The sequence below is a fragment of the Euwallacea similis genome, chromosome 5, assembly GCF_039881205.1.
Source record: "Euwallacea similis isolate ESF13 chromosome 5, ESF131.1, whole genome shotgun sequence".
NCBI lineage: Eukaryota > Metazoa > Arthropoda > Insecta > Coleoptera > Curculionidae > Euwallacea > Euwallacea similis.
In genome coordinates this window covers 6,368,945-6,394,321 of record NC_089613.1, presented here as the reverse complement: position 1 = coordinate 6,394,321, position 25,377 = coordinate 6,368,945, and the positions used below count along the sequence as shown (strand labels likewise).

The 25,377-nt window shown below is 34.9% G+C and overlaps 2 protein-coding genes across 5 annotated transcripts; one reads left to right on the top strand and one right to left on the bottom strand.

Annotated features, from left to right (window-relative positions):
• Positions 1–3,200: 3,200 nt before the first annotated feature.
• LOC136408829 (synaptic vesicle glycoprotein 2B-like) lies at positions 3,201–23,945 on the bottom strand. Of its 4 annotated transcripts, none has more exons than XM_066390005.1 (10): positions 23,813–23,945; positions 8,965–9,021; positions 7,128–7,289; positions 5,633–5,795; positions 5,415–5,536; positions 4,916–5,363; positions 4,590–4,855; positions 4,370–4,529; positions 3,883–4,010; positions 3,201–3,825 (listed from the first exon to the last, which is right to left on the bottom strand). In XM_066390005.1, the coding sequence occupies exons 1-10, from the start codon at positions 23,928–23,930 to the stop codon at positions 3,770–3,772; spliced, it is 1,680 nt and encodes a 559-aa protein (XP_066246102.1). In that variant the 5' UTR covers positions 23,931–23,945; the 3' UTR covers positions 3,201–3,769. The 4 variants fall into 4 exon arrangements, with proteins under 4 accessions (XP_066246102.1, XP_066246103.1, XP_066246104.1 ...); XM_066390006.1 differs by lacking the exon at positions 23,813–23,945 and adding an exon at positions 18,584–18,869; XM_066390007.1 differs by lacking the exon at positions 23,813–23,945 and adding an exon at positions 14,109–14,130.
• On the top strand, positions 20,380–23,698 carry lovit (loss of visual transmission). The gene is made up of 7 exons (XM_066390001.1): positions 20,380–20,715; positions 21,272–21,534; positions 21,581–21,997; positions 22,049–22,494; positions 22,544–22,674; positions 23,221–23,395; positions 23,453–23,698. Exons 1-7 carry the CDS (start codon positions 20,519–20,521, stop codon positions 23,681–23,683), a joined length of 1,860 nt encoding a protein of 619 aa, XP_066246098.1. The 5' UTR covers positions 20,380–20,518; the 3' UTR covers positions 23,684–23,698.
• Positions 23,946–25,377: the final 1,432 nt, after the last annotated feature.

Here is a 25,377-nt window from a genome sequence, read left to right as displayed (position 1 = left end):
TTACTGTCGCTGTTGGACGTCTCAGATTCTTCATTGGATGATGGAGGCCCACACTCAATTTCCAAAAAAGGTAAACGTTTGGGCTGAAGTAGTCGGCAACAGAATTTTAGGGTCCTATTTCATTGACGGAACATAAACGGGTGAAAAGTATTTAGAATTGCTCATAGATCTTGTTGCTGCTGTGGTTGAGCTATATCCAAATGAGAATCATCCTGATGTTCCCAGTGATACTTTATGATTTCAACGTGATGGAGCACCCCCTCATTACCACGTTGATGGTAGGGCTTATTTAAATGACATTTTTACTGAACGCTGAATTGGGAGACGAAGGATAATTGAATAGCCGGCACGATCACCTGATCTCACGCCTTTAGATAACTTTCTATGGGGTTATCTTAAGAGTAAGGTATATTTTAACCAACCAGCAACTATCGAAGCTTTAAAAGAAACAATCCGTAATGAAATAAGAACAATTGCCCCAGCAATGCTTCAAAATGTTAAACAGGAGTTCATTCATCGTCTTGCTTATTGTGAAGAAGTAGGTGGGATCCAATTTGAACATTTAATTTAATTATTACTTGTTGTTTTAAATTGTATTAAATCGATCCTTTACAAGACCAAAGAAATTTTAAAGGAAATCAAAAGTTTTAGTTTTTGATATGTTCAATCGTAAATTTCTCGAGACCTGTTGCGTTTAGGTGTAAGACATGGTACATGAAACACACTTAGAATTTTGCGTAGAATTGAAAAATGAAATAAAAAATAGATGTTTCCATTTGAAAAAACAAAGTTGGTGGTCGTACCTGATTTTCGGAGTACCCTGTATGCATGAATTTACCATCAAAAAATCCCAAAAAAAATAAAAATCGACGTGTCCGAGGATTTTTGCAGCATATGTTCGGCATCTTAGTTTCATGGACTGTTCCATCCAAAACTTCCACACTGTATATATGACTATAATGTTCTTTCTATTTGTTGTTTAATAGGATTATTTGCAAACAGGGTAAATAAAATACCCGATTTATTATATTTTCTTTATTTTAATAAGACACCTTCATTTTCCTAACATTTTTTGTTTATCATTTAGTACGCTCCAATTTTAAAATGACATCGGAAAACTTATCATTACCCCCTCCATGTTACCAACGGCTACATATATGGCAAGAAGGGCTAGACAAAGCCAGTATCATCTCGGTGTGTTGAAATTTAACAACTTCAAGAGTTGCATAATGATTTTGATCTAATAAGCAATAGCCATAAGCATCATGTGGCGACCCTGCAGAGAAAACTTGTTCATTAAATTGTCCAGGATTTGTAATTTTTATTAATAACACATTTCTGACTGGTGCGGACAACTATTTCAACATCTGTCCTAAATATGTAAATATAATTCTACCTCACTCTGGACGTCCTGAAGGTTTTCTTACCATTTATTTTGAATTTGGGAATTATTAGGAACTCGATTAGGAATGGGTTTCTTTGGTAGCTTGTACTTCCATAGATATTCTACCAATCAACTGAGATGGCAGCATCATTTTTTCTCTCAATTTTTGGCGTTTTTTGGCGTTGGCGTTTTCGAATAACATTATTTGGATTAAAATGATCCGTTTCTCTAAGTTGCCTTTTAATACGTGCGAAAGTTTGATGGTTGGAAACTCTGATATTCATACTTCCATTTCCTTCACAGAATCCATATACTGAAAGCATCTCAACCATCTTAGCAATAGAATAATGTTTCATTTTGAAACACCAAGAATTATTCAATTTACAATAAATTCAATTCCGATCAACAACAACCGCAGTAGACAGTAGCGGTATGTCAGATGTACGGAGTATTTATATTATTGTTGCATAAAAAACGCAAAACACAATTTTTTAAATACTTTTTTCAGAACAATGGTGAATTGCAAGGTATTGTAAATAGTTTTTTTGTAGAGAAACTGCACGTCTGGTGAAAATTTTTCAAAAGACAAAAAACAAAAAAAAAGTCAGCTTGCGGCAGAGAAAAAATTAAAGTCATTTGTATAGGGGGTGACAAAAGTACAAACATTAATTTACCAACCACGTGCTATTTTTAACATTCCCACGCATTAAAAAAATATTCCGCTCACGTCTAAACACGCCAATTTATTTAGTAACTCTTAGTTCCAAAATTAGTGAAAATCGATTAAAGCGTTTAGCAGTTAAAAAAAAACTATACTAATTTGAGAACTTTGCCGCGCTGTGGCGGCAAAAAGAAGCAATATTGGATATACAAGGGCGAATCAAGTATAAACCGGATTTTCTCTCGTGCGTCTAGTAGAGCATCGGGAGGGAGCCCTAGGAGTGATAAGTAGAGATATCACAAGACCACTTCCACTCTGCTTGGTCTCTGAAGGCCGCGTTTTCAGTTGGCATCACCATGAATGGGCACGAAGTACACCCTTAGGTGACGCAACGCGTTATTATCAATTTTCTTACACGTAAAAGTGTAAAACCAGCGGAAATCCTTTAAAGACTTAAAGCACGCTTCGGAGGACTTTGAAGAACACTTAGGCGTACGAATGGCTTAAAAAATGTCTAAGGAGACGAGAAAAGTTGAGAACGCGGCTCGCTTACCTCTTTCGGACCAGTCTAACTGAGTATAACAGCTGCTTTTTCGATGGTGATCGCTGATTAACAATTGCTCATATTACAAGTGAGGTAGGCATAAGCTATGGGAGTGCCTAATCCATCATTACAGATCAGCTAGGGTTTTGGAAAATTTCGACCGGATGGATGCGTCGTCTTCCGACAGAAACAACGGCTAACATCACTCGTGAAAAGTTGGCAGAAATTCACTGGCCAACATTGGAACATCCTTTCTATATTCCAGACTTATCCCCCTGTGATTATTACATGTTTCAGTGGGAGGAATAAGATTCCACAGCCATGAAACTGTTGAGGGCTTCGTGTGCAATTGGTTGCAAATACACCCCGCTTTTATTTACTATAACGGCAATAAGAAACTTCTAATGCGATGGGAAAATCTATTCTTAGATCAGGATTATGCAGAAAAATAATACGTATTTTTCACTTTTGGATCTTGTGCCAATAAATAAAAAAAATTATTCCGGTTCATATTTGATTCATCCTCGTAGGTAAGTTTTCCTAAAATGCCTTATTTTTGGCTCAGAAATTTTTGGCCAAGCGTTACAGCCATTTCAGGGACACCCTGTATGTGGAGAATATGAATTTATTTCTGTACAATATGATGTTGCTTACAACTTAAAATCTAATAAGTATATAATAATATGTATTTCTAACTAAATAGCTTAATTTGGGTTCCGAGTAAGCCGAAATCTCTTAACTACTAGTTACTCTTTTCCGTGACATCTCAGCGATTAACCTTATCTGTTGCTGATGCAGACGGCCTTAAATCAATGTAACAGCAGCATTTGCCTTTGTTATTGCCTATTAGATATTTTACAATTACAGTTTAATATCACATATAAGAATCCGTGAATTGAAAAATATAGGTATTCGGTTTGTGCTTTGTCACTTTAAAAAATTACTCATTTTTACTTAAAAAAGGTCCAATATGTGTCGTAATTAACGATCAGGGCTGGCTTTACAAAATTGCCATTTTTACATTTTTAAATCACAGATCGTAAGAGAGGAATGTAAACCAGGTGACAACTGTCGCTTTAACTATACTGCTAAAATACTGGAATTTTCCATATAAAGTTTTCAAAATCTAGAATGTATTGAGACCCAAAAGACGAGTATTCCTGTTGTGTTCCTTATAGTTTCAGTCCAAAGCCCCTTCTCCAGTGTTGGGTAGGAGCAGACAGAGGAGCCCACTTCCTAAAGTAATTAAACTGATGTCAAATTACCATTTTAAGGGAGGTAAAAGTGACTTACCGAAAAGCATGACTGCAAAAATAACGATAGGAACTACGCAATTTAGATCGATGAGGAAGCCGAAGAGGAGGTTGCCTAGTAGCGCGCCTCCTCTTCCGAATGTGAGAGATAGTGCAGCCGCCATTACCCTAAAAGATATTTACTGTTATGTACGCCTCTGAATTTTGTGTTTTTCCTAAAGTATCCTAAAGTTTAATGCTATTGGTCAGTAGTTCGATGCGCGACATCCGCTCTTCCTAGACTTGAGGATACTTACGACTTTGGATTTCTCGAACAGAGCAGGCAGTGCTCCAATTTTGTATGTATGAATAAAGTTGAAGAATTGCAGAATTTAAAAGTTCCCCGGTCCAGGCGGTAAATTGACCCTTTTTGACCTCTTTCAATTCATTAAATTTCCCCTAATACACTTCAATTATTACTACCGACTTGAATTGCATCTATTGTAAACTGGTATATATTAATAAAATGTCTGGAACATGGTACAAACCTCAGATTAGTAGGAAAAAGGTCCACCATGACACAGTACACAGTACTAATACCCAAGCTTGTCAATGCTTCAAAAATACAGGAAAGGGCTAGGTTGGAATTTGTAGAATCAACGAAGTACAGCCCTATAGTCACCGATCCTGCGACTAGCAGACTAAATACTGTTAAAATAAATAGTTAAATAAATAACTAAATAAATGAATAAGAGAGCAGGGACGTACCTAGGAAAAATTTGGCCCCCAATCTGTGCACGCATAGCGGCAACCAAAAACTAGTGGGGATGCAGGCCAACCCTATTATAAGGGTGTGCAAGAACACTGAGTCTGCAATTGGTTCTCCGCAGAACTCTGCTGCACCAATAGTACTGTTGGAGCTGACCACAACTGAGGAAACTTGGCAGACTCTTGCTTTTTGATTGGGATTAATACTCTCGAATTCCTCGAATCGGTAAAAGAGTTCTGGGAACCAGATCATCAAGGTGTAGTAACTGGAATAGATCTTTTAAAGAAAATCTTTTTTGGCTTGGAAATAGTTTTGTTTTTTCTACCTGGTAGTTAGACCAAATTGTATAGCACAAGTGATCGCAGTGTACCTCAAATGCGGGGGCTTACACAATGCCTTAGTTTGCTCCCAGATTTCTCTGAGTAAAAGCTTCAGCTCCTTCGGTTTTCTGATCCTCAGACTTCTGATGCTTCTGGTAGATTGCTGAGAGACCACACTGAGAGTGCGCACCTTCTCCCTCAAGCTGCGTACGGGAAAATTGGCCCCGTCATCGTTATAATTGCTGGAATACATGTCTCTGAGCACGTCTAGGGCTGCATCAGCTTCCCCACATTCCAAGAGGAATTTAGGGCTTTCGGGGAAAAAAAACAGCCATAGTCCTATGAAGATGCTGGGGATTGCGCAGGCTGCCACGAATAAGTTCCAACTGGCAAATTTGAAGTTGTTGTCGCTGATGTACTCGAATTCCATTGGAATTATTATCCAGGCGATTCCTGGAATGGATATTTAGTGAAACAAGAATCGTGAGGAGTAAAGAGTTATACCAGGAAGAACGATTACTCCTAGAGTCCAGAATAGTTCCATCCAACATAGAATGGTTTCCCGGTATTTTCCAGGCTGAAATTCGCCCAAATATGGGAAGCATATGCCCATGGCCCCAGTAATTCTAAAAGAGAGAAGAAACTTAATAACAAGAACAGGAAAAAAAGCGCGGAAAAAGCATATTCCTCAAGGTATTTAGAGGTATTGGTGGGACGCTTACGCGAATCCGTTTAAGAATCTCAGAAACATGAAGAGCCAGTAAACTTGGGAGATACTAGAAAGAAGGCCGCAGATTCCATCCATGAGCAGGGCCCCAATCAGGACCGTCTTTCTGCCTTTTGTGTCAGCCAGGCAGCCCCAGAAATATGAGCCAATTACCATTCCTGGATAAGAAAATAAGGCCAAATCATATTAGAATTATTGATAGTTTATTAGAAGAATTTTGTTGTCAAGATGTAGTGTAATTTTGCGAAAATCAGCATCTACGCCAATGAAGATTTCTATGACCTATCAACTAACCAAAAACACGGCACGTACGCTTATGTATCTTTTGGCAAAGTATATTGAGAGTGTTGGAAGCTAAGTTGCTAAAATATTCAATCGTTTTCCAATATTTCAGTGGTGGTACTAAATTTTTAATTTTGATTTGCGAAGCAGGTAAATTTTTGTAACTTTGAACTGCTCGATTTGGGAAATTTTAATTTAAAAAAAAGGGGCATCTACGCTTATGAAGTTTTCCGTGAGATGGAGAGCAGTGTATATGCTTACCGGTACCCCAGAGGCGGCACTCAATGTATTCATTTTAATTATATCGAATGGGGCTTTTTGGGGCATCTAAACAATTTTTTTTAATTAAAAAATGCACCGACACCGGTAGTTGGTCATGAAATATGGTGTTCCTGGACAGGTAATTGGGAGAAACTATGTAATTTGTATCAGGGTAAATATCAGTGGCGGAGGGAATATTTCAAATTTAATTGTAAAACCCAGATTGTATTATGTAAACTACGTTTTTAATTATTTTGAAAAACGCAGTTGCAGCTATGGAGATGGTTATGAACAAGGAGATGAAAAAATATAGAGGAGTAATTGTGAACAAATTCCAATATGCCTCTAATAGTGGCGATAGTTTTTCTATTTTAATTGCCAAAAATAGATTTTTTTGCGTATTCAACGGAGTCTTTGCAACCCTTTAATGAAAATTTCTCATTACATAACTGAGAATTTCTCTGGAAACGCTCTAATTACTGCAACTTTAACAAGTTAAAATTAGTCTAAACATGTGAATAATCCCTTCATTTTCTAGCTTCTAGTGGGTGTTTTGTATTCCACCAAACTGGGTTATCATGAATTTTACAGAGCGGACTCGTGTTTCCACCCTCTATATCAAGGATTAGAATCTAAATATACCTCCTTTAACCCTTAAATATTGATCAAGGACGAAGAGAGTGTAAACTTATAGAGAGTGCACATATTTCAAAAATCGATCGTAAGAACATCTAATTATTTATGCGTTAATGGTCCCTTTAGATATGAAAACCATCAGTCATTGTTATGATACCAATTCCGTTAATGCAGACGAAATTGGTCTTTTGCCACATTTCCCTGAGGTAATTAAAAGTAATTAAAGATGGTCGGCTTTAGCGGGTTTAGGTTGGAATTATTAATGCGTTGTCAACTTTATCTGCTAATTAAAACGCTGAGGATGGACTTACCAAGCATAGGAGCTGCAGTTAACCATCCCTTGTCGGATGAGGACATCTGAAAGTCGCAGGTCGCGGATGGTAGGACGAAGGAAATGATCGTTATCCCTACGGCTGTATTTAAATAGATGAGGCCGCATACTGCCAGAAGAGAGAAATGAAATCTGCCAAATCCTGCAAAAAACAAGAAGAGTAAATCATAAAGAATTTGAAGAATAGCACATTTTTATTATAACTGCAAGAACCATAAAAGTGCGGCACAACGAAAATAAACAATTATTTGGTGCCGCCACTGTAAAGCTCCTTATCCTTTTTTTTTATCAAGGCACCCTTAGAGCTACACAATATTTCCATATAAACTTCATTGGCGTGCCATATTTTACCCAAGGAAAATTTCATGTCTCCACTGGAGCTGAATGTTTTCCTCATTTCTCCTAAAGGTTGTCAATATTTCATAATAGTCTACATTGGCGTAACTACCAATTTTTCCGAATGTTTAGACCGTTTTCACAAAGTTTTATTCAGGACGGAGCCCTAAAAACCTTAAGATTGGAAAGAATCTGTAAAATGGACTTTTCGCCCGTTAATGTTCCTCCGATGATCAGGCTATTGTTTACGACCACTTTAGCGTACCTTTAATCAAAGTACCAACATTTTGACCAAATAATGTCGCACTCTATTTGCATTCGTCGTTATCGGTTTCATCAGAAACCAATTCGCGTTCCTGACAGTTCTCACATGACCTTTCCACCGAAAACCGGTCGCCTTGTCAATGAAAATTTGTTTTGTAAATAAGAGGAAGACAAGCGTTACTCGTAATGCATTTATTGACTACTCAAGGTGGTACCGGCCCATTACCATGCGGCTGCAGTACTGCCATGACCTAGCGAGACTTTGTTGTTTATGGGAGAACCTCCTTTTCTGGGTCAAGTGCAGTAGAATTTAATGAAATTGAAAATGATTTTGTTGTTCAAGATGGCGGGAAAGCTGGGGTGCCACACCCATCAGTCAGCCGCCATCTTGAGAAATTTGAAGGGAACTCGAAAATGGTTAGTATAGAAATTTAACAATTTGAAAGGAATTTTTTTGTAGCCATTTTTAAGATCTCGATGTGAAGATTTTAAATTATAGCATAAGTACACATTTTCGAGTTGTAACAGTGCGGATTTATGTAAGAATGATAGGGAAAAAATATGTAGCTCTGCACAAGCTTCTGAGTGGCGGTACCAAATTTGCGATTCTTCATTGCACAAATCACTTGTTTTTGTAAATTTAGAATATAAAAATTAGCACGTACGCTAATGGATTTTGTTAAATAGAACAATAAGTTTTTTTAGAGAAAGAATAATTTAAACCATTTAGCAATGTTCAGTGGCGGCACTAACTTTCTTGTTTTCCACTTCAAAATAGGATATTTTGGAATCCATGCCATTATAGTCTACATGAAAACGCAATGCAAGCCTAGGGGTAATTGGGAGAGTAATTATAGCTTTTTAGTTATAGTAATAATAGTTTCTCAGGGGTGGTACAAATTTTTTTTAACAAAAAAATTCGGATAACTGGGGCCGAATCCATAATTTTATTGAGATGGATTGAAAATATTAAATGAACAAATCCCAATTTAAGGCAAATTATTATCATTATCAGGAGCAGTGGAAGTAAAACTTCTAGTAGCGGAGTTCAATTTTTCATTTTTCAAGTGTAGGCCCAATTTTTTTGTGCGGCAGTTCTGAATTTATAATGACGAAATTTCGCCAAAATTCCGCTAAATCTCCTTAAAGCCGATTACATAGTCATAAATTGCTCTCTATTAAAAATAAACGAACAATTAAATAAGAGATATACTTACCAGTACTTTCTAAAGCCCTCTCGAAGTCTTCGCCTTGTCCTTCGATGAAATCAAGCCCTACAAAAAAAGGAGACTTGAAACTTACGATTTCTGTATTTAATTGAATGGAAAGTTGGGAGAATTTGAGATGGAACTTGTCTCAAAAGGGGCTCATAAAAAGTAGATGTTTAAATTCACCCCAAGGGTTAAATAAGAAGGTTCGATAAATTAAATTTTTTTGTACCAATACTAACCCATTATTTTGAATCAAAAATCCTTGTTAACCTCCACCTTGGTGATCACCGCACTATTCACCACGATAGACCAATCAATAAACAACGAAACGTCACATATGGAGTACCACTCAACATTGATTCCGAAAATCAAATAACTAAATCTCTTTAGCATGTTTGGGTGTTATACTGGACGGTGGTACTTCTCACCTTCGCATTGTACATGGTACCTTGTTTTTTTTTCAGAGCATTATCGATTGCTATCTCAAGTTCATCGGGAGTTTTTGCAAAAACAGAAATTGCTTCTTCCATACGAGGTACTTGTTTAAATTGTACCAGTTAAATGGTCACACTATTACTATAGTAGGTCAGAGGTAACTAGCGGTTTCCATAGTGGCTCTAACTTAATCAATGGAAGCCCGAAAACTCTCTTTTTCCGACAAATACAAGAACACTTGCATTTCTCCTGGTTTTTCCTGTGTGCAGTTTTAAAATTCAAAGCCAGTGGCGTAACGCCCTTAATTCTGAGTCGACCAATAAATCTTCTGTTAAGATACTTAATTTATTTATGTATTTTTAGTGCAGGAAAACCGCTTTTAAGGACAAATGAAAAATTATTCTTGAACAGGACGAAGCGGACTGTCTTGATTGAAAAAAGTGCGTAAGCTATTGTGTTATTCGACCTTTGGTTTCATTGGCACGTTTTCATTGATCGAATTGGGTCATAATTACTAATTAAAAGCAATTGGGTTTCTTGAAAAGTCCACTTGTATAAGGGAGAGCGTAATAAAGTAATAAAGGTGACTGCGTAAGTATGTTGTCGTGAATGACTCAATTTCCAATCAATCGGTGATAAATATTAGCTCAAACAGGTTTCAAAGAACTTATTTCAACGACATTCATGGTAAAATAAACGAGGGGAAATTACATAGAAATAACGCAGAGAAACTTTAAAAAATATACAAAAACCCTCTTTTTTGAGACAATTAGTGGACTTTGAACCTTAAATTAGTTTAAAGTTAAGTAAGTGGAATGCGAATGTTCCTCAAGTTTTACATAAAACTGCTTAAAATATGTCAAATTATGTTAAATTTAATATGCATTTCGCATGTATAATATTACTATTTCATCCGATATTAAATGAACTTTATTTTTATCTCCTGATTAGAAAAAGTCTAAATCGCTTTATATCATGTTAAATCATGTTAAATCAAGTTAAAGCCATTTTGCTAATACTCGCACTGCCTTTAATGCCTAAAGTAGTTTAAATTTTGATCCCAAATATCATTATGTCGCAGGTAGTATTATTTACTCCTATGTGTAAATCAGATTAAATCAATTTATATCGTGTTTACTGATATTAATTGGTTTAAATCACTCTATGTTTTGATAAACCACGTTCGAATCTAATACTATTTCATAGAGATTATTAATTGCTTTGGCGTTTAAATTAGTTTAAATCATTTAAATTTATGCTAAACTATTTGAAAATTTTCAAACACACTTTACATTTAGGAAAAAGTTTAGACGTGAAAACGTGAAGAATTTCAGCTACAAATAAAAGTTCTCTGTGCAGAATTTTTTTGAAAACATCACTTTTCATCTGAAAGTTGGGCACTTAAGCCCGGCTCTACTATGGCTCCAAAAAATAAACTATTGAGATGAAAATTTCAGAGTTTATAGAGGAATCGCTATGTTTTTCAATGAAACTTAAGCGATGTGAATCACACAATTGTGCAGGTACTGAAATACAGTCAGCCAAGAAAAGTCTCTATCTACAATATAGTCTTTTTTCAATTTTTTTTGTAGGTTTGTTTGTTTATTTAGATTTAAGTAGAAATATCTCTCAAGTTGATGTTTGCAATCTATCTAAGAACAAAAACTAAAACTACAATAATTTGAAACACTTTATTTGAACAAAAAAAGATGGAACTATATTAGCAACAAGAAATTATATCAAATTTGTCTCCAAACACTAACGTTTATTATGAAAAATTGTAACTTTCTTTAAGTGTCACATTTTGTATAGTTGCCATTTGCCCTAATAATGGCATCAAGCCTTGGAAGACTGAGTACAAGCTTTCTTTTAACCCCTGGCGGAATATCCTGCCACTTTTTGTATTACTTTATTTTTAAAATCTTCCTTATTTGTAACTTGGTGTTTTTTCACTCGACGTTTTAATTCTTCCCATAAGTGTTCTATTGGATTAACGTCTGGTGATTGCAGCGGTGTGTGAAGTTGTTGACGGACATTATGGATTATCCATTCATGAACAAGCCTAGCTGTGTGTTTAGGATTGTTATTTTACTGGAACAAATAACGCCCCTCAAGGTCAAGTTTTTGAACACTTTGTTTTAAATTATTCCTTAGAATATTTAAATAGACATATTGGTCCAAAATACCGTCAATGAAAACTAAATTACCTGTTCCATTCGCTAACATTCACCCCCACAATAAAACTCACTATGGGATACACGTCTTCAATTTTTGAAGCTTTTCTGAAGCATTTTTGAAGTATTTTTTCCTCCAGGCTTTATCTCGGCGATTTGATCCAAAAAGGTGCATTTTGGTTTCGTCAGTATAGATAACGCTTTCCCAAAGCTCATTGCTTTTGATAGCACATTTTTAGATAAATTCTAAACGTTTTTTTCGATTTTTTTCTTAAATCATTGGTTTTGTTCTCGTAACACGACCGTTATAACTCGTTTCATGTAAGCAGTTTCTAATTGTTTGAAATTAACGTTTTTTGAGGTTTCTTGTGTGACATTTTATGCGAGTTTTGGAATGCTAATTTTAGAATTAATTTTCATTTTTTTCACAACATTAGACTCTTCTCGTGCAATTAATTTCCTGGATTGACCAGAGCGTGCCCACACTTTATAGGAACCAATAGCTTTGTATTGATTTATTATGTACCGTACAGGGTGTCTCATTTTCGTTGTAATCGTGAGATGTCTTGGTTATTAGCAAAGATAGAGATGCAATTTTCGTGAACCTGTGTCATTTTTAGTTTCACTAAAAATGACAAAATTAGTCCAGCTATCTTAGTTGTTGCGTTACAGGGCGTTTATGAAAATATTATATATTATATCATGTAAAAACAGTGTCGGATAAAGATTTTTTCGCAGAATCCAGTGACGTATTCAGAGTTTATTTATAATTCATACCTTTCGAGATATGGATCAAACTTTTTTTTTTTTAAGTTTTTTTTAAATGAGACACCCCGTATATTTTTATCTATTATAATTCCCCTAATTTTCCCCATTTTCAAAAATACAAAACTTTATGTGGTTATTTCAAATAATAATGTCACAAATTGACATTTTCTGAAAGTGGACATTACGTATAGTGTGTCATGATCAAGAGTTAGCCATAATTAAATATATATAATTTATATATTTATCTTAGATTTATTTTCATGGAGATATTTAAAAAACAGGATTTATCGAAGACGAAAATATGGATGGTTTGCGCATTGCTACAGAGGAACCTTTCTAATACCTAAAAAGGCACCCGGTAATAGTTTTAAACGTCTTAAAGAGAATATCCAAACTATGTGAAAAATGTTTGGATATGAATGAAGACGTGAACAGAAATCAGTTTGAACATTTGCTTTAATTATATTATTATGCAGTTAAAAAAAAATGATAAATTTGTTTTTGTTAGTAATACATATATTCATGTTCTAAAAATTAGATTATATGTTGTGCCCTTTCATAATGCATACTATTAATTAGATTTTACCTGTTAATCTAATTATTGACAATTATAATTGTTACTAACTATTTTGTTTTAAATATGGCTGTCTCTAGTAACTATTTTAGCAGGAAGTGCTAATTCGTGACATTATTATTTGAAATAACTACATCAAGTTTTATATTTTGGGAATGGGGAAAATTAGAGGAATCAAAATAGGTAAAAATATGCAGGTGTCCTATTAAAAAAACATAAGTTTGGTCTATATCTCGAAAGGTATGAGTTATAAATAAAATCTGAGTACGCTACTGAATTCTACGTAAAAAATCTCTATCCGACATCGTTTTTTACATTTTCAATAACTTGACGCATATTAAAACTATAGAGGGGGGGAGGGGGCAAAATACAATATATATTTTCAAAAACGCCCAGTAATGCAACAACTAAGATAGCTGGATCAATTCTGTCATCATTAGTTTCACTAAAACGTGACACAGGTTCACGAAAACCGCATCTCTTTATCTTTGCTAATAACCAAGATATCCCACGATTACAACGAAAATGGAACATCCTGTACAGTGGCATGGGATTTTTCAATTAATTTAGCATATTTCTAAAGGAATTTTTTTCCATAAATCTACGATGATTTTTCTAACATAAATTGGAATTTGGTAGTTTTTACTACTCACTTTATTTCTATTACTCTATCAGAAAAACACAGACTTAAAGGTGACGATTCATTGGTTTCCAGAAAAACTTTGCACAGGCCAATAGGATAAGGATTAACGATTAATAATGTTTAATAGGATTTTCTTAAAGTGTATGGAGACTTTTTTGATATAATTTTTTGGTGCTAATAACGTTCCATCTTTTTTTGTTTAAATAAAACACCTCAAATGATTGTAGTCTTTTTTGTTCCTAGGAACATTGCCAATGTTAATTTGAAAGGTATTTCTAATTAAATTTAAGTAAAAAAGCAAACTTACAAACATTAAAAAAAAAAAAAACTTTTGTGACTGGCTGTTAATAGTTGTGGCGCATAATTTTTTGATAATTAAGTTGACTAGGTTTCTCTCGTTTATTTCATTTAGATTCAGCCTCTTTCAACGTAATTTAATTAACTAAATTTGTGAGAAATCATCAGTAAGACTTCACAAGAAAACATACAAAACAACTAAAAGCACAACAGAATTCGCATCAGAATAAGCAAGATAGCAACAATATCGTTTCCTTACTCAACATCTAAAAGTCCCTTTTCGGATAGTTCACTTTCGTTATGAAGAAAATACCGGAAAAATGAAAAAAAAGTCCGGTAAACAAAAGAACCCTCTTATCGCAACTTTCAAACGTCAAATGGCTATCGCAGTAACACCGAAAGTCCTGTTGACATTACTCTATAAATATCTCGGAAATCGATTAGTCAATCATAAGGAAGCAGACACATATTAATAATATTTTCAAGAACAAAAACAAGCAAAAAAACTGAGAAAGACAAGGTCGATCGCGTGTTAACATCCCTTAGTACTTTCGCCCCTCTTTTGGGGTTAATTTAGAGGGAGGTCAAGGCGATGTTTACAATTCTAAACGAACTGGAATAGTACATTTTAATGGACTCTGATTCTATTCTTAGTTCTTCATTTGTTTAATAGCTTCGTATGTCCGAGTGTCATGGGATCGATCGATGAAACACAGAGGCCTATAACACACGCATAAGGTAAGTTTTTTTTAAGGTGCGTATCTTCAACGCCAATATCTCAGGAACACGCAGCGCAATCGTCTTAAAAAATTGTTCAAATTAACCGCCTGGATTCCTTTCATGACCCTAACGGATTTGCGGAATCTTTTTCGTTTTCCAAGACTCCAGAGCCTCGATCAAGGTGTCCAGGATTAATATCACTCCGTTGAACCGAGAAATGACACATCAAAGATTTTTCAATAAAATTTCAATTTCAATCAAATCAAATTTCCGTACGATTTCAAGTTAAAAGTCCAAAATTCCCAAAAGAACGCAGCTTTTTTGGTTATCACTTATTAAATTCGAGAGAATCCAGCCGCTACGGCTGTTGTTTCTTAAATCAGGGATTGTTGAGAGATTTTAGAGGTGAGCTAATTCGGGTGCCTCCTCCTTTCTAGCAGGGGCTTCTTTATCAAACAGAGGGTTTGTTATTATTAGAGAAGGAGGAAATAATGTTTGATGTAGGGATTATGCTCAAGGTTCCATAAAATACACAGGCTGTTATTGAATAAGTGTTCGATATTTCCCAGGGTGATTTTCAAGTAGTTTTAAGATAGAAAGGCCTTATAAGCATGTATCCTAACTCGCTTAGTTTTCAAGGTACGGGTAATAAAAGTTGAAAAAATGAATTACATATCTTTGGATCTCTTCCAGCTGATTTTAGGAAATTTCGTATCCGGGGGTTTTTTGGGATAAAAAACTCAAATTTATCAACGATTTAGTTGTATCTTCTAGAAGGCGCCATAAGCGATCATTAGAGCACTTTTAAAAAGCTGCAACTTTTTTGTGTCACACTGTACGCCACTTTTGAGCAGAAAAATTTTTTTTTTTACCTTGCCTGTTTAAGAAAAGTATACCTTATTGCCGTAGCTAAAAGGAACGGTTAACGAGAAAAACACATATAAAACTGATTATACATATTAATCATCCAAAAGTGCTAAAATAATTTACTATCTTACTTTTTATAAATAGAAACAAGGAAATAGCACTTTAAAAATTAAATATTATTAGTTTTAGTCAAAATATAATAGTATGATTTTTTGCAATGATAATAATTTGTTTTTTTAAAATATTACAAAATAAGGCTAGATAAATAATAAAAATTACAATCAGTGTTGAAAATGTCTTCCTTCTTGCGCTATGTATGCATTCAAATACCTCATTAAATTGCGAACTCTCTGAAAAATTCCAGAAGTATTTCGAATCGTTTGACATAATTCTATTATCTTATTTCTGAGATCTTCTTCATTTTTAATGGGCCATTGGAACACTAAAGTTTTTAGATAGCCCCACTCCAAAAAAAAACCAAACTATTAAGATCTGGTGATCTAGGCGGCCACGATGTGGATCCACTCTGATCGATCTATCGATTGCTAAAATTTTGATTTAAAAATTCTTGTGTTTAAACGTTAAAATTTGCCGGTGCATCGTCATGTAAGAACCACATTTCCCTTCTAAGCAAAATTGGCACATATTCAAATAAAACTGGCTGATTTCTAGAAACCGACAATAATTTTCACCATTAAGTATTGCAAGAAGGAAGAATGTACCTAGCAAAAAATCCCCAAGGATTCCAGCCCAGACATTTACGGAGAATTGTTCTTGAAAATGTGAATTCTTCGAATGTCTTTGGATTTTCTTCTGATCATAAATAATTATTGTGGAAGGGGGATTTTAGTGCCAAATAAAGGATCTTGTATAAGTTTTTGACAAAACCGCACATAAAAGTTAATACACAACGGAAAGGCACGAGGGAAAAGAGTTTGCACTTTGTGAATATGGTATGGATATAGTATATTGTCAGTGAGAATTTTCCATACCAGAAAGAGGGAATTATTCAATGTTGACGCTACTTTTCTGGTGTTTTTTTCCGGATGTTCCTCAACTTGATTAAGAACTGCTTCCTCAATCTTGGGTGTTCGTACCGTTCGATGCATTCCCGAAAGATGGCTGGATTCTTTTAAAGATCCTGCTTCACTTAAACGAGTGTAAATTCTTGAAAATGTTTTTGAGGTGGGGATTCGGATATCGTTCTTCATATAATTGTTCGCTTCATCCGCATTCCCATTAGCAAGCCCACACGTAAATTGTATGTCGACTTTTTCTGAATTAGTAAAATTTGTTATTTTTTGAGGACAAATAATTACTATAATTTACTTAAAGAGCAGTGCTTTCGTCACAATTTAAGTTTAAAGTCATAAAAAAATAATAAACAATTATCATAATTTTCTTCAAACTTTTAGGTTAAATTTACGTGATAATTTACTTAAACTTTTTTCAGCCTACTTTTTTATTTATTTTCTTCCGGGAACGCATCACACAAAACACAAAAAACAACAAAAATTAAAAGTCCCTTAAAGGTCTCTTGTTGCGCTTTTTAGAAGACACAACTAAATCGTTGATAAATTTGAATTTTTTATCCCAAAAAACCCCCGGATACGAAATTTTGTAAAATCAGCTGGAAGAGATCGAAAGATATCAAAGATATGTGATTCATTTTTTCAACTTTGATTACTCGTACCTTGAAAACTAAACGAGCTAGGACACATGTTTATAAGAACTTTCTATCTTAAAACTACTTGAAAAATCACCCTATGAAATATCAAACACTTATTCAATCCTGTATGTACGGATGCCCCAAATCCGATTTTATACAAAGTGTTTGAAAAAGTTGCTACAGAAATTAAAGAGGGGAAATTAGAGCCAAAAATATTTAAAAAAGTTCTTATAAACATTGGTCCGACACAGCACCATTACTGAGATGTAACCCTCCAAGAAGGTTTTATTATTTGGATATTTTTTACAATAATTTTCTTTCTGATTAAGATAATGGAATGAAAATTGTAGGTAATAATCATACCATAAGAGTCTTTAACTATCATAAGTTTCACCAAAATCGATTATAAATAAGGATAGTTTTCTAACTACTATTAACAGAAATCTTCCAACATTTTTTTATTCTTTTGAACTATCAAACGAATAATATTATTTTTTAACTGATTAGACTTTTTTGAAGAAAAATTTCTCTACTTTTTTTTCCGAATATAGCGTAATCAGCAATAATTATTTTTTAAATTACGCATAACCCAAAACAATAACATTTTTAAATATTTTCACGTAGTAGGCATCTTTCACGGTAACATTTTCATTATAGTGATTGTCACTTTCATATTTTTAATGAATATTTTATAAGTACATTCACGGTTACCAAAAGCATGATGGTCCATGGTCATAAAAAAATAGAACGTAATGCAAAGTCAAGCACAAAGACCACAATTAAGAAACCACAGAAATGTAAGAATTTAAATGATAGCACACGAAAGTAACAATCACTACATTGAAAACCGTGAAAGATACCTACTATGTAAAAATATTACGATCCTGAGCCTTTATTTAACATTATTTAAAAAATAATTATTTTTGACTAAACTACGCAATATTTGAAAGAAAATGTAGAGAAGTTTTTCTTCAAAAAAATCGAATTCATTAACAAATAATATTTTTTGCTTGATAATTAACAGGAATAAAAAAAATCTAAAAATTTCTGTTTATGGTAGTTAAAAAACTCCTTTTATTTATAATTGGTTTCGATGAAACTTATGATAGTTAAAGACCCTTATTGTATGGTTATTACCTACAATTTTCATTCTATTATCTTAATCAAAAAGAAAGTTATTTTAACAAATATCAAAATGATAGGACCCCTTTGGGTGGCCATATCTCAGTAACGGTGCTCTGTACGACCAATGTTTATAGAAACTGTTTTTACTACTTTTGGCTCTACATTCACTTCTTTAAGTTTTGTACCAACTTTTCCAAATACCCTATATACATATGTAACTTGGAATTAGTAACCAAATTCCCCTTGACTCTTGCAGATTTTCGTTATTTCCTAATAATTTCCCGCCTTTTCGTGTTTCAAAAATGTATAAAGTTTACAAGAAAATCAATTAGGTAGTGCTAAATGACACTCACCGTTATATGTATGTTGTATCAGGGGCAACTCCATTTCAAAATCAATACACACCCTTTTTTTCTTAACCTCCTTGTTATTGCTATTAGCCATAGTCTGCAACTGAGTCTAGTAAAAAATTATTAACTGGTAAATAGTCCGCGTATCCTTCGTAAAACTTGTCACTTTGAAACGAGTCCTCAAGACAAAAATCAAAAGCTTTGGAGATGTCAGCAAACAAAAAGTGATATTCCGCAAATACATTCATAGCAAACGAATTATGATTATTCATGGATAATTGGATCTAATGAAGTGCTAAAATTTAAACTCAGCTATAAGTTATCATAATGGTTTAACTATATCGTTGGTGTATAGTTTATGCTGCCTCAGCGCTGTGAATGTGGTTACAATGGGTGCAATCATGCTAAAATGATGGACAAATCCTTCTAACAAAATCCGGTCTTTATGATCTCTCATATGGTATAGAGTCTGAAGACATATTGCTTCTTATCATATTTTCTTCTCATGGAAATTTGTGCTTTAACCCACTGTATTTAAGCTTTAATAGATAACATTTTTATGCGATTTTACCATTGGTAGTGGAAATGGAAATTTCCATTTCTAATGGTCTGCATCGAGGCTTTGTTGGGTTTTTCCGCGAAATGTCAACATAAATTTACATTATTGTGTATCATGTAAGATGAAATAAAAATTATAACGGTAATTGCGATTATTAAAGTTTTCTATAGGGATTTTATAGTTGATATAGGTCGGTTGAAAAATTATGGAACCTATTAATAACTGTAGCGGTAAAATCGCTGATGATTGTCGTATTTCTTCTCGGTCTTACATCATTTTCCTTTCGCATTTCTTACTTTGTTATATTCGTATACAACAAAATTAATTGTTCCTTATTACGTTCTTTTTTGTAGTTTGTTTCTTTTTTTCTCTCCCTTTTCTCATTTTCTTGCTACTTTTCTTTGCATTTAACTTCTCCCTCTTTTTTTATATTTCTTTCTTAAATTTCAAATCTGAGAGAAGTCTCTTTGACTAAAAACTGAAAAATGACCTCCAGGAGCATTGGCAGCAGTGCAAAAAGACACATGATAATGTATATCATCATCATGGTTATTATAAGCGCACTTTTGAAACAGTTTGAAGGTACTTGACTACAATTAGTTTTTACTTAATAAGGAAATTTGATGTGCTAAAAATGAGTAATAAATTTTCACAATTTTCTGCCGAATTAAGATCTGTTATTATGCAACCTTTGCAATTTAAAACGAGTTATTTTCTGGTGCCTCTACATGATATCCACAAAAGGTATTTTGCCTTAAAAATATTTTGACTAGAGATAGTGTGTTATGGCAGAAGGACGACAATTCAGTGTTAATTATAAAATTCTCTCCTATAAGCTCTATATATCAAGGTTCTGTGATCAGTGAAACTAATCCTAATTGGTTTAAGTTTTCTTGGCTTCCCAAGCACTTCTGATAAGACTGAAATAATTGGTCTACAGTGTATTCCCCCTAGGGATGTAACATAATTATATTATTGCGACCTAGGGGTAGTTTGCTTTATATTGAAGAAATCCAGTTCCAGTGAATTTACGCAAATCCATTGTCATTTAAATCGTGGAAAAAGGGCAATATTGCTTGTTTTCAAATAATGTTATTTGACGTATAAACGGCGCAGGACCGAGGGAAACAGGATTATTTATCCTGGAAATTGGCTGCCAGGGTTGTTCTAAAGTTAGAGGCAAAATGAAAAGAATCCAATCTAAGTCAATTCCAGTGCTGTGCTCTATAGTGCCAACAGATTCTTCCAGGGACAGCTCCAGTTTACTTACTTTCTGTTTTGCTTAATGACCTCCTATTAAATCAAGGCACAAGGGCCTTTTAATTAACTAGCAAAATTGAGTTTTGTGAATTTAATTATTCAAAAATGCAAAAATAGCCATGTCCGATAAATTATATGAGTACCAAGGGTTGGTAGGGTATCTTCACGTTTTGAGGGATCGGTTTCAAGAGAATTACCTTTTATGGAAAGAGAGGCACCCCCAGGGGATTTTTCAGTGGTTTGTGAATAAAATTTCAGGTGGGTCTGCTGAGGCGCAGGGAAAGGATTCTCCTGAGGATTATTCACATATTTTTAGGTGAGTTTTTTGTAGACTTTTACTATTAGTTTTCCGCGCATATTTTAGTGCCCCGTAATTAACTGAAACATACGATAGTTATTTATGCGGAAAATCTTTAAAAAAATACGCTTTGATGTCTACTTTCGCAAATTTCAGTTCACTGGATCCTGGGTAAACTTGCCCTGGTTCTTAAATTGATATTCTATCCTCGGCTATAACTGACCTTTTTCAGATTTTGAGATGATTTAATTATTTTCGTTGTGATATAGTTCGCTTTTAAACACAAGTCAACGCCAAATTGCATTTGATGTATTCAAATGTAGGCCATAATAATTGCATGATAAAATGGGTTCACAAGGCAAAGTAAACTAAGCTCAAATAAAAAATCAAGACTTAAAATGAGGAAAAACTTTAGTAGTAAATAGAAATGAAAATTGAATGAAAAGCAAAGCTGAAATAAACGAGAAATTGAAAAAAAAAGAAAAAAAAAGAGAAAAGTAAATTAAAAAAAACTATTCAAAATTAAGGAAAAACTAAGGTCAGATAAAAGATTTACATATATATATCTATTTAGGCTCAAGACTCGAAGAGAACTTATCAGACTTTCAGCAGCAGTAATGGGCATTGAGTTCTCCTATGCTGCAGAGACCGCCTTTGTATCCCCTACATTGCTGCAAATTGGAGTGCAACACCAGCACATGACCCTCGTATGGGCGTTATCCCCCTTAGTGGGGTTCTGTCTCACCCCCATATTGGGGTCCTTGAGTGACCGTTGTCCCTTGATAATGGGCCGAAGGCGACCTTTTATTATTGCTATGTCACTGGGTGTTCTGTTAGGTATGTAGGAGGAATGTTTAAAAGATTTTTGCTGAAGTTTTTACAGGTTTGGTACTGGTTCCTAATGGAGAACTCCTGGGTTATTTAATGGGCGACCAACGTCCGGTGGAAAGAAATTTGCAAACAAAGCCAGTAGGCCCAAGATTATGGTCTAAGATGGGGAATGTGCCGGTCGATTTGAATTATTCTACCACCACCAATACTTCATGGTTAATGGCTGATAATCCAGAATACCCTAAATACAATAATTCCCACCCCTGGGGGGTGTTTTTCACAGTCCTAGGAACTGTTTTACTTGATTTTGACGCCGATGCTTGTCAGAGTCCTTCAAGGGCTTATTTACTTGATGTGACCACGTCAGATGACCATGCAAGGGGACTAAGTACCTTCACTATCATGGCAGGGTTGGGTGGGTTTATGGGGTATGCTTTAGGAGGGATTAACTGGGATGCCACCATTATTGGTATTTATGTTTTTTTTTTAAATTTTGTTAACGTCTAAACAATATTTATAGGAGAGCTGTTAGGCGGTCACGTAAGGGCAGTTTTCACTCTTATAACTGTGATCTTCATAGTATGCGTTAGCTATACTGTGAGCAGTTTCAAAGAAATGCCCTTGCACCTCCTGGAATTGAGGGCAAACCTGGATTTGTCACCGGAAAAGAATCAGGAGGAGGGAGGGGTGAGCAACAAGAGCTTTGAGGAGGATGTTATAGGGAATGCTTCAGAAAGGAGTTACGGATCCGTAGAGAGTGCCAATCATACTTCTCCCCCGAGGAGAAAAAGCATTGCTCCAGATCCAAATGCTTCACTTAAAGTTTACTTGCAAAGCATTATATACATGCCGAATTCTATTAGGATGATTTGCTTGACCAACTTGTTTTGCTGGATGGCGCATGTCTGCTACTCCCTTTACTTCACTGATTTTGTTGGGGAAGCTGTGTTCAACGGGGATCCCACTGTATGTGATTTTTCATCCACATCGAAAAATTTTTTTTACAGTTTTTTAGGCCCCTGAAGGGTCTCCTTCAAGAGAATTGTATGAGTCAGGAGTGAGGTTTGGCTGTTGGGGGATGTCCATGTATTCCCTATCTTGCGCCTGTTATTCCACCATGATCGAAAAACTGATAACAAAATTTGGGTACGTATGGCTAAGGAAAACATTAGGGATATTGGATATTGATATCTAAAAATCAGGGTAATATTTTGTAGAGCTCAGACTCGAATGGTTGAACAATTTCTTATAACAGATCGTTTTTAAACATTGTAGCTCCAAAATCTCCCTCCGCCACTGGAGTTTTAATCGCAACAATGAGGCCATTTTGTTGATTTTTTTTTGGGGGAAACTTAGTAAAAGCAGTGCTCCCTTGTGATGGTCATACTGACAACTAAAATGTCTTTTAATGAATTTTTTATAATTTCAAACATGCTGTGACGCCGCTGCGTTTTGAACAACTCCGCTCGAAACTCCTCTTTAGTTTAAAAATATTGCTGTAAACCGAATTGACCTGATTTTGTTCCAAAGCATCTAACCTCAGTTCCTATTTCTCACAATACGTGGTGTTAAATTCAGATTAATACGGATTAGTGGTTAACCTGAACTAACCTATTGGAATTTCAATTTACCACAGAAGTTCAGATTGATTTAGATTTTACAGTAATCGTGGTTGCACCTTCACTATTTTAGGGCTAAAAAGGTATACGTCGGAGGGTTGTTGACTTATTCAACTGGCATGTTCCTGATGGCTCTAACGAGGAACAAAATCGGGGTGATCGTCTTCAGTGGTACTGCAGGGGTGATGTATTCCACCCTCTTTACTATGCCATATCTAATCGTAGCCCACTATCACGCAAGGGGAGTGGTGAGTTAAAATCGTTTTAAGGGCGGTTTTAGTCATCGCCGCAATAATATGTTATAGTTTGAGGTAAACCAAGAGGGCCAAGGGCAGATCACCCATCAAATCCGAGGCCTTGGTACTGATGTGGCTATAGTATCCAGCATGGTGTTCCTGGCCCAGTTCATTTTATCCATGTGCATGGGCACCATTGTCAGTTTGTCAGGTACCACCACCGCGGTGGTGAGTGTGGCCACCGTTTTGGCATTTTTTGGTTCCATATCTGCCACCAAAGTCATGTATCTGGACCTTTAAGTGACGGTTAAAGAATAAAGTTCTGTAGACTCAAAACTTATTTTTTTAAATTTTTTCGTTAGTCTTGAATTTTTTCCGTTTTAAGAGGGGTTGAAATTCAAGGTTTGCTTACATGCTAGATTCACTGACCATCATCGACGAACTCTGGCACGTTTTCTTGCTCAAAAGGTGTGCAGATCTTGATGATAATGTCGGATCCGGCCCATGCCACTGCAGATTTCACATTTTTTTGCTCAGACCTGATCATCACTTCATTGATCCTGATTCATTTTTGTCCCGATTTACTGATCAACGACTGAAATTCGCGTATTCTTTTGCGCGTCAAGCAGCAACATCACGACACCGTGCACTAAAACTAATGAAACTTTGACGGACACTGATGATAGATCGATAAAATTAATTAGTACAGTGTGTTGACAGATAAATTGAACGACGAATAAAATGCGTTAAAACGATACAAATCACATTAGAGCAGCGCGTGTTTGTGCTTCGACTTGAACTCTGGATAAAGTTCCCTTGAACCGGGCTCGAACCAAGTTTTCTGGGTTTGGCTAATTTATTTCTAGTTGCACGTGTGACATGCGATTCTTGGATATGATGCACTGGGGAAGCCCTTATTAAGGGACATAAAATCCCTCATTCTATAAGTCTTGTGAAGTAGTAGTTTGCCTCTTGAAAATCCTTTCAAAGTTGGATTTATTTAAAGCTTTATCTGAAGTTTCTCTATTCAAGTGGAGATATCTCGGGAACTGTAAGAGCTATAGGCTTCTCTGTACGAGGAGTCGAAAGTGGATAAAATTGTACATCTTGGGTCATTTTACACGTTTCTAAAGAACACACCAATTCTCGCGAAAACTCAACCTATAAAGTTTCATGAGTCCTGGGATTACTTGCCTTTTCCTTATGAGAAATATAATAAATTTGTACTCAAAATGTTAATAATGAATCGTAGAATTCAACCTTCTAATAATATACAGGGTGTCTCATTAAAATTTTTTTAGTTATGAGCTTGAACGTGAGGTATACTTTAAAACTAAAAAACTCCTAGAAATTTGAAAGACAATTTCTAAACGAGGCACATACATCGGCCTAAGATTTTTTTTTAAATAGCAAAGAAAATTAATTTTTTTCTAAACTTCAACACCCTGTATTTTCAAAATGAAGCGATTCTGGATATAAATTTATATTAATCTTTCTTTTTATTTTGACAAAGAATATCCCCTTAAATTTGCGCCCATGCTTAGAAAACATCCGGTATAAAAATCGAAACTCTCGTAGATTACATTCAAATGTCATATAAGTTATCCAGACTCGTGAATTCTGAGTAGGATCACCTGCTCAAAACAGTAAGTCTTAAGTGATTATCGATGTTCGATTCTTGACAAAATGGGTGATAGTTGGAGCCAGAAAAGGGACCACAAATCTCGGAAAAAATGAGGTATTATATTTAAGCTTAATTATTGACAAAAATAGCATTAAATACAGGTGAAATCACACAAGTTATAAAATCAATAATAGAAGAGAAACGCAGTATTCTTTTCCATAGGATTTTTAGGCACTGACCGATAGGCGGCAGTATACATAACTTTGGGGCATTTTGTATGGAAGGCTTAGATGGGTTCGAATAGGAGTAATAGCACCGGCAGATGGTGATGATTAATTTGTTTTTTGGCAATTATGTGGAGATCATCACA